This window comes from Bombina bombina, chromosome 1, assembly GCF_027579735.1.
Source record: "Bombina bombina isolate aBomBom1 chromosome 1, aBomBom1.pri, whole genome shotgun sequence".
Classification (NCBI taxonomy): domain Eukaryota; kingdom Metazoa; phylum Chordata; class Amphibia; order Anura; family Bombinatoridae; genus Bombina; species Bombina bombina.
In genome coordinates, this window is record NC_069499.1 from 1,552,024,904 (window position 1) to 1,552,035,179 (window position 10,276).

The 10,276-nt window shown below is 36.4% G+C and overlaps 1 protein-coding gene across 1 annotated transcript; it reads right to left on the reverse strand.

Annotated features, from left to right (window-relative positions):
- Positions 1–18: 18 nt before the first annotated feature.
- Positions 19–3,531, reverse strand: LOC128655490 (histone H3.3A). Its single transcript, XM_053709103.1, has 4 exons — positions 3,413–3,531; positions 1,442–1,579; positions 1,016–1,169; positions 19–767 (listed from the first exon to the last, which is right to left on the reverse strand). Exons 2-4 carry the CDS (start codon positions 1,567–1,569, stop codon positions 639–641), a joined length of 411 nt encoding a protein of 136 aa, XP_053565078.1. The 5' UTR covers positions 1,570–1,579; positions 3,413–3,531; the 3' UTR covers positions 19–638.
- Positions 3,532–10,276: the final 6,745 nt, after the last annotated feature.

Below are 10,276 nucleotides of genomic sequence, written 5' to 3' on the forward strand. Positions count from 1 at the left end.
ACACACAGGACCACAATATGAATGTAAAACATTTACTTAAAACAAGACACTACAATATATAAAATAGCTCTTATAAATGCACATTGTGTTCAGTAGCTGCCTAGTATACACATCCATCTGCAGTTACAACTTGATATGCAAGGGAGTTGCCCAGGTTCCAGCCAGTATTACTCATTTGTACTTACAGTATCACAGTGATGGTCAGACTAACAGTACAAGCTCCACTCAGTGGCAGGTTTACTGCAGGGCCTATGTATATACACATTAAGACAAGATTCTAGTACCAGGCTGTGGGCGAGTTAAGTCTTTTGCCCTGTGAGGGGAGTTCAGTAACCCCCATGATGTCAGTGCATTGCACAAACATAAGCACCAGATGGGCTAGACCAGTTCTATTAATAACATGGAAGGGTGAGGGAGTCATCCAGAACATGCACAGGAAGCATGAAGCACCCACCCCCATTTATCAGCTCCAGCAAGAGTTAATAGCAGGGGGCATCTATACAAGACTAATCACCCTGAGTGACAGATGGAATGGTTTGTAAATATATAAAGATAAAACAGCTTCATACAAAATAAGTCAAAATAAAACCAAAGTATGGTACATAGTTTACTACAAAACAGGATCCCATAAAAACCACTTAGGCCCTTTCTCCCCGTATTCTGCGGGCAAGCTGGATGTCTTTGGGCATTATGGTCACCCTCTTGGCATGGATTGCACACAAGTTGGTATCTTCAAACAGACCAACCAGGTAGGCCTCACTGGCTTCCTATGTGAATAAAAACAGACAAAGGTTAGAATGATGGGAAAGAACACCAAGATCTTTAAAATAGTCCCAATGCACTATAGAAGCACATCTGTTTCATGTTAATTTGGCAAGTCACACTGACCACTATTACATATACCCCAGTTAGCAACATGTGATTTTTTTAATGTCTAACACGTGACTCATCAATAGTAACGCAAACACAAAGATGAATAGTATATAGCCAACTTCTAGCAAAATGTGTCACCTACCTGCAGGGCTCCAATAGCTGCACTTTGGAATCGCAGGTCAGTCTTGAAGTCCTGGGCAATTTCCCTTACCAAGCGCTGGAAAGGCAGCTTGCGGATCAGAAGCTCTGTTGATTTTTGATAACGCCGGATTTCACGGAGGGCAACTGTACCTGGCCTGAGTAAAGGCACAACATTGTTACAGACCGTTTACCATATACATATTTATAAATTAAAAAAATATATATATATATAAAAAAAAAAAAAAAACACCTTACATGTGTCCAATGCTGAATGTGGAAATAGGCAGACTTGTGATTTTAGTGTGTTTCACTTAGATAAGAAATAATGTGGCTCTGAAAATATCCAACCACCACAAAAGTCTGCTTACTTCCACATTCAGCATTGTACAAAGATACTGTATGTACAAGTCTAATGGGGGATGCTTACCTGTATCGATGGGGCTTCTTTACACCACCTGTAGAGGGAGCACTCTTCCTGGCCGCCTTGGTAGCAAGCTGTTTGCGAGGAGCCTTTCCTCCAGTGGATTTTCGGGCAGTCTGCTTGGTACGTGCCATGATCTACCTTCTATAGTTAGAAGAAAGAAATGGTTAGGTACTGAAACTTTCCAAATCACTTTATTCTAAGAGACCAGTTTATTACCCCCCCCCCCCCCCCCGACAAACGAATCAAGTTTTAGTTATTTCATATACAAAATAAAGCAGAAATATTCTGCGGCTGTTAAAACAAGTAATCGGAAACATTAAGGGAAAATAATTTTACACTGCCCCTTTAATGGGTTTCGCTAATACTTGCTTTACCAGCTGCAGAATTCAGAAATAAAAAGCTGAATAGTTGTTTGAGCAAATTGAAACAATCCAATCAAACGGGTTGATTTTGCAGACACAATAGACCTCATTATCTTATCTGTTCCACCCCAATAAGGTGTAGGATTTCTTTGAATACTTTTTACTTAAGTTTTCAGGATAGGATTTACAAAAAATTAAAATTACTAGATAGCTACTTGTAAACAAATTTACACATGTCAGCAGTTGTAAATAAACTGCAGACATTGGAGAGAAAATTACCACAATACACAAATAGGCAGCCATGGTGTTAAAAGGGACAGTCAACACCAAATTGGTACTGTTTAAAGATAACCTTTTACTACCCATTACCCAGCTTTGCACAACCAGGATAGATACACTTTAAAACACCTAAATTTCTGCCTGTTTATAAACCACTACAAACAGCTTCTTATCACATGTTTTTTTTTTGTATTTGCTTTTCACAACAGGACTGCTAGTTCAGGTTTGCCATATAGATAACATTGTTTTCACATCCGTGAAGTTGTGCACAACACTGCACTAACAAGTCAATTGATAAATATACAGACATGTGATCAGGTGGTTGTCAGAAAAGGGTTAGATAAGGTAATCATAGGTAAAAAAAAATGAATATAAACCATGTTGGCTGTCCCTTTAATACCATAGCAAGTGCAACATCAGAGAAAGTTACAAATGTGACTACAAACCACTAAGTTCACTAGGTTTTTCTTTGCATAAATGTTTTGTAGATGATCAATTTAGATCCCACCTGAGGATGTATTTTGAAACTTTTATACTGATTTTCAGACTCCTAACCAAGCACTAAGGTTTTAGATGTATACTGATGTCTACAGACTCCTACTTGCATAATGGGTCTTCTCTCAGCCCCTGTCAGTGGGTGTCCCAGTCTGACCTAGTCAACTGTTATGAAGTAAGTTTTTAGACTTTATTTTAAATAAGTATCTGAATATTCTTTCTAGTGGTGTCTTTTACATGCAGTTATTTGAAAACTGGTGTATACTGTCCCTTTAACGACTGATACAGTGGGTCCCTTACATAACAGGCCTGCAATACTCCAGATTTACACCTAGTGAGAGCCAGAGAATAAAGGATTTCTTCTGATCTGGACCAGCTCACTACACAAGTAACCGCCCACTCGTTATCTGCTGTCGGCATTTAGGACTTTCCCAGTCCGCCCACAAACAAAACCGGTCACGTGATAAAAATGGACGTAAACGCGTGACGTGGAGAGCAGGTGCTCAACGGCTCGTTAAACTGTCACGTGATAAAAAAAATAAAAAAGCCAGCCAGTCCGATATTAACGGAAACCCCAGAGCGCCCACCAGATCACGTAAGCGCCCACAAATAAGTTACACGTTTATATACAGGGCCAGTCTAAAAATGCTGTTTAGGGCAACATAATTAGATTTATCTGAAAAACGCGGTTGAACCTATGTTATCGGCCCCCCTCAGAAAACACCGGGCTAACGGGACAGAAGCCAGAATTAACAACAAACGTCCCCAATAAAAATAATCTAGAAACAATAAAGGTAAAACGTATAAAACACTAGTACGGAAGGGCCGAAAGACTTACCGTTCTTGAGTGCACAACAACCTCCAAATCCAACGAACAAGCTCAGTCTGAATATTCAAACGCCGAGTTCCTCCTTTTATACGCGCTTAGCTCCAACGTACCGACGTCATACCCATAATACGTTTTGGCACGCCCACATCCCAGCTAGGTGATCCGCAATTGGTCACAGTGCACTTTTGGAAATTACGTCACGTCACACGTAAAGTTTACGCCTTTTGGAAGTCGTTCATGCAGCTCTTTGTTTATTGGTTAAAAATTAAGATTGTGATTGGCTCTTAAACTAAGTCAGTGATTGGTTATTTAAGTAGAGGAATTGACTAATCAGTATACGGTATAGGGTTTGGGCTCTGATTGGCTGATTTCTGGTGTGTTTGTATCCTATGCTTGTTGCAAAGCTCAACAATACAAGTTAATGAAAAATGTGTGTGCTGTATCCTTCCAACAGCTACATTGTATCTACAGCTGGTGCTACTGCCTGATACTTGTAAAGCAGTCTGTGTTACAGGGTGCTACACACACACAGAATGTCTCACATAACAACAACCATCACATTTGTCAGGTTTATTTTTTTAAATCCATCAGAGAGAGCAAATTAATTGAGTAGCTGTCTGGCATCGCAATCCGTAAAGGAAGGATGTCACCATTAGCACCCAATAGAAACACACGTTGTACTGCTGTTATATACAGTATATGTGGACGTGCAACAGTTAAACAGCACAGATCCTTTCCTATTTTATGTTTTACTATACAGTACTTCCAATTATGAAAATTACAAAAAAACGATTAAAATATTGGCGGCAAATTGGAATTAAAGTGTTGTGATCTATATATATTGATTACACTACTTTATTGTGCTTTTGTATGTATAGATATATAATATTAAACAGCTAGAATATTATCATGTTTTGTGGTTTATTGACACTTGATTGGGATGGGTATTATTTATGTGTTTTTCTTTCGTGATTTTTTTCTTTCTTTCATGATTCAGATAGAGAATGCAGTTTTAAGCAACTTTTTAATTTACTCCTATTATCATTTTTTCTTCGTTATCTTGCTATCTTTATTGGAAAAGGCAGGAATCTAAGCTAAGGAGCTGGCCCATTTTTGGTTCAGCACCCTGGATAGTGCTTGCTGATTGGTGGCTACATTTAGCAACCAATCAGTAAGAGCAACCCAGGTGCTGAACCAAAAATGGGCCGGCTCCTAAGCTTAAATTCTTGTTTTTCAAATAAAGATACCAAGAGAACAAAGAAAACATGATAATAGGAGTATATTAGAAAGTTGCTCAAAATTGCATTCTCTATCTGAATCATGAATTAACAAGATTGGGTTTAGTATCCCTTTAACCCTTTCGTGACAGGGTTAAAGTGCCTACATCGGAACAACTGTTCCGATGTAGACAAATTGAAACTACGCGATCGTGCATACGATCGCGAGATTTCAATTATTGGATCGCATCTGGGGGGCGTCCCTACAATCCTAGGAACGCCCTCCAGACCGCGATTAAATCCCTGAAGCACAGAAGGCTTCAGGACAGCCGTTAGTTATGACGTTCCATTCCGTCATAACGGCTTTAAAGCCCAGTCTAATTATGACGGAATGGAACGGCATAACGGCTTTAAAAGGTTAAAGCAGATTTTCCTTTACCTAGAGCAATACAAAAACAAAACACTTGGATCCATAGCATCATCTAGACAGGTCTTTCTCGGCTCCAGTTCTCAGGGCACACTAACAGGCCAGATTATCACGATTACCTTGGGTGAGAGCACTTTAATAACCATGGTTGCTGATCACCTGAGCTGAAAAACTGACCTGTTAGTGTGTCCTCAGGAATTGAGAATCACTGATCTCCAAGAGCGGTAACATTGTCTCATTTTGTAACCTGACTGCTATGAAATGACATAATGAGTAATTAAAGGTAATAAAAACCATGTTTTCAAGTGTCCCATAACTCATAAAGAGGTATACCTTTTCCCTAAAATGAATAGAAAATTGGAAGAGAAATATATTCTAATATAAAAAATATCTTCTAATAATATGGTGAACTCCTTTTAAAATCAAGATTTATTTTTTTTTACAGCATATTCATCTGTCAATGGGGGGTGGGGGAGTAGAAGGTGGGAAATAGTTGCCTGAAACAATGATAAATATCCAAGGTACTCAGTACATATGCTAATATGGCTGGGGGGTAACTGTTTATATGGAATAGAGAATATGCAAATCATTGTTTAACATAAACAGATTCTCAATAAACTTCTGAAAAAACAAACAAACAAACATTTTTTATAACCACCCCTATCTTTAAATCATATAAAAAAATATTAAATTGCTCAAACTGGTGGTTTTCATTAAGTCATTTTATGTTTTAAACATACAATTAAAACTCAATATTTTTTTATTATGGTTTATATTAAACATATGTGATAACATGCATTGGTTGTGAAAAAGTCTTGGATACATTAGTCAATAAGTCAAATAATGTTTATATGGATATAAAGTCACACAAAAACTCATGACTCAGAAAGAGTGTATAATTTTAAATAGCTTTCTAATTTACTTAAAGGGACACTGAACCCAAATGTTTTCTTTCATGATTCAGATAGAGCATGCAATTTTAAGCAACTTTCTAATTTACTCCTATTATCAAATTTTCTTCGTTCTCTTGCTATCTTTGTTTGAAAAAGAAGGCATCTAACCTAAGGAGCCAGACAATTTTTGGTTCAGTTGATTGACAGCACTTGTTTATTAGTGGGAGAATGTATCCAACAATCAGCAAGAACAACCCAGGTTGATCACCAAAAATGGGCCAGCATCTAAACTTACATTCTTGATTTTCAAATAAAGATACAAAGAGAATGAAGAAAATTTGATAATAGGAGTAAATTAGAAATTTGCTTAAAATTGCATGCTCTATCTAAATCATGAAAGAAAAAAATTGGGTTCAGTGTCCCTTTAAATTATCAAATTAAAAATGTTCATTTTGTATCTTGTTTATAAATTTAGCTCCTTCCAATAAGAACATACTGAGGTAGGCTCTGGAATGTGTACATGTCTTGAGCATTGTATAGCGGCAATGTTTACAACGTTTGTAACAATTTTACACTTATAGTTCTGGAGACACGTGCACACTCCTGAGCCATCCTCAGTATGCTCTCATGAAAAAGAGCTGAGTCTCATCAAAGAAAATTAAGAGAAAAAGGTAACGTTGATAAAATATATAAATAGGAAAGTGTTTTAAAATTGTAGATTCTATTTAAATCATTACATTTTGAGTCACATGCCCCTTAAATGAATTATAGAAACTTGTAGAATATTTATCTGTGTTTACTTATACATTGTAGACATTTTCATTAGCAGACAATAGTTTTTTTTATACAATTTATTAATTCACACTAATGAGAGACATAAAATATCCTTTTTTACATGTTTTACTTTCATGATTTAGATAGAGCATACAGTTTTAAACAACTTTATTATTTACTTCTATTATCACATATATTTTGTTATTTCGTTATCCTTTGTTGAAAATCAGGTAGGTTGTCTCAGGAGTGTGCAAATCTCTTGAGCATTTTATTGACATTTGCAAGAGAACTAGATAGCAGTAGTGTTTGATTCCATGTAGTGATTCAGACATATGCTTACTACCTACCTAGGTATGCTCTTCCACAAAGAATATCATGAAAACAAATCAAATTTGATAAGATGAGTAAATTGGAAACTCATTTCAAATTGTATGCTCTGTCTGAATCACAAAATAAAAATTTGGGGTTTCATGTCTCTTTAAAGGTTCTGACCTGGTATTGATCTAGATATATGTACTTGAGACTGGGAAGGGAATTCAAAAATAGAATTTTAAATTAACACAATTATGCTGTGATTCAGACATTGCAAAATATCACTGCCACATCAGCACATTAAAAAGGGTACAGCCTGCGCAGTGTTGTCTGTGCATCTAAAGGGTAAACACCACTATGTAGAAAATTCCAATTTTATTGGGATATTTCGAAATAGAAAAGACAACGTTTCGGACCTCTAGTCCTTAGTCATGTCAACCTTGACATGACTAAGGACTAGAGGTCCGAAACGTTGTCTTTTCTATTTCGAAATATCCCAATAAAATTGGAATTTTCTACATAGTGGTGAGTGCTGCTGAATTTTTTGGACTGTGCTACTACTTTAAGGGTTTTGTGTGGTACCCTTACAGCTTGCACCACCTTGTTATCTTAGTGCTGTACCACTATTGGACTGTGTCATCTAAAGGGTAAACTCATGCACAAAATATATTCCCCAACATCCTTGGCGCTCTAATGAGGGGAGATATATATATATATATATATATATATATATATATATATATATATATATATATATAGAGAGAGAGAGAGAGAGAGAGAGAGAGAGAGAGAGAAAGAACAGTGTGGAAGAAGGGCACTCTCAGGGTTTGTATAGAGAAGATTTTCTTTATTCTTAGAACATTAATACATGGTCAACGTTTCGGCCCTCAGTTGGGCCTTCATCAGGACAGGTATTATCTTTAAACTGCCGAGTGGCAGTAATCATAGATCCATGTATTAATGTTCTAAGACTACAGAAAATCTTCTTCTCTATACAAACCCTGAGAGTGCCCTTCTTCCACACTGTTCTCTAACTATCTTTCATAAGGATTGCACCCAGGTTGTGGCTGCCCCACCTGGTTGGAGTGCTGGGCTATATGCTATTTTGACTTTATATATATATATATATATATATATATATATATATATATATATATATATATATATATATATATCGGCCATACATTATTTTACTAATCAAATTATTAATTTTCTGCAGATTTATAAAAAAAAATTATTAGTGCAGAAAATCTGACTCAGAAAAGAGCCGAATGTTCCCGCCGGCAGCCATATTTACTCTTCACAGTACAACGAATCACACAAATGCACATCGCTATAGAGTAGTAACATATTCCTCAGTGACTGCATAAAGAAAGACACAAGGTTGTGAGGACCCTGCTTGGGGGAACGTTCAATGTAAACGGCATGGCACACGGTACAGAGGAAAGGGAAAGAATAGCTGGTGGCACAGGAGCAAGGGAATGTGCTGACCAGGTGCTTGATGTCACAGAGCACGAGCAACCTGGCACGCTTTACTGCAATAAAAGGGACAGTCTACTTGAACATTTGTATTGCTTAAAAAGATAGAATTTGCGTTTATTAGCCATTCCCAAGTTTTGCATAACCAACACTGTTATATTACTAAACTTTTTACCTCTGTGATTACTTTGTATCTAAGCCTTATCTCAGTTCTTTTGACAAACTTGCATTTTAGCCAATCAGTGCTGACCCCTAAATAACTCCACGGAAGTGAGGACAATGTTATCTATATGGCACACATGAACTGGCTGTGAAAAACTGTCTAAATGCACTGAGATAAGAGCCAGCCTTCAAGGACTTATAAATTAGCATGAGATATGAGCCTAACTTGGTTTAGTTTTTAACTAAAAAATACCAAGAGAACAAAGCAAATTTGATGATAAAAGTAAATTGGAAAGTTGTTTAAAATAATAAAATTATATTGCAAAATTGTTTTATTATACATTACTAAACATTCTATATAAAAAAATATCTCAAGGTGTTTCCTGTCCCTTTAAACTCTGGGCTATTTTGTAGATAAATTATTTGATAATCTTTTCAGTTGCAACATAATCCATTCTATTTCTTCCTATGCTGAAAAGTAAAGTTTTGTGGGCGTCACCAATAGAGCTATGGGCGTTTTCCTTATGCACTTCCTGTTTAATTTCAAATTCAAAATAAACAGTTTTTAACTTAACTTTTGTTCATGCAAACAATGTCCTTTCATATGTATGGTAGACATTTGTTTAGTTTAATGTCCCTTTAATTAATCTGTTTCATGTCCTTTTCCTATTCTTGTGTCATGCTCAAGGCAATGAAAGGCTGTTAAAGGGACACAAGTAATTGTTTATGTTTTCTGTGTAAGAGAGGGCATTTTACAATGTATTGCAGTTTTTGTAAAACAAATGTTACTGTACTGAGAGAAAAACATTTTTTTACAGTTTCCATAATTTCCGTGTCTCACTATTCTTAAAGGGACATTGTACACTAGATTTTTCTTTGCATAAATGTTTTGTAGGTGATCCATTTATATAGCCCATCTGGGAGTGTTTTTGTAACAATGTTTAGTTTTGCTTATTTTTTAATAACATTATGCTGATTTTCAGACTCTTAACCAAGCCCCAAAGTGCCAGATGTATACACCCGTTTACAGTCTACTGCTGGCTCCTGCTTGTTATCTGTCTTTTCTTATGCAGGGAAGAGAGAGTAGGGGGGATGTCTGCGCACAGCCCCTTTCACTGGGTTTTCCAGCCTAACTTCATCAACAGTGCTAAACATGGAGCTTCTAAGTAAGTTTTTAAAAGGTTTTATAGTAGGTTTTTGAGATCATTATCTGTGCATACTCTTCTTTATAGTAGTGTCTATTACATGCAGTTATATGAAAATTGGTGTATTTAAATTGGTGTATTTAATTGGTGTCCTTTAAAGGGACAGTAAACTCTTGAGGATTCACCTAACAAAGTGCAATGCTGTATGTTGTGTAACCGTTGTTGCTGAGCAATATTGGAAAGAGGCCGTGTTACCTTTTTTTTTTCTTCCAACAGTGCTATGTGCATTCACTTGATGCTAAAAGCATTTACCTTGGCAAACTTACTAATCATTGTCTTAAAAGATCAACTCCTGGTGTGTTCATATGGTGCTGATCCTAGTGATTAAAAAGATAAAGCAACTTTTTTGTTTGTTTTTTCCATCTTTTTGTAAAATATAGTTTTGAGTTATGTGTCTGTTTAAC

Coding starts and splice junctions, on each gene's coding strand:
- LOC128655490 (XM_053709103.1), bottom strand. CDS start 1,569: ATGGCACGTACCAAGCAGACTGCCCGAAAATCCACTGGAGGAAAGGCT. Junction 1,170..1,441: donor AAGAAGCCCCATCGATACAG/GTAAGCATCCCC, acceptor GCCTTTACTCAG/GCCAGGTACAGTTGCCCTCC. Junction 768..1,015: donor CAGCTATTGGAGCCCTGCAG/GTAGGTGACACA, acceptor TTATTCACATAG/GAAGCCAGTGAGGCCTACCT.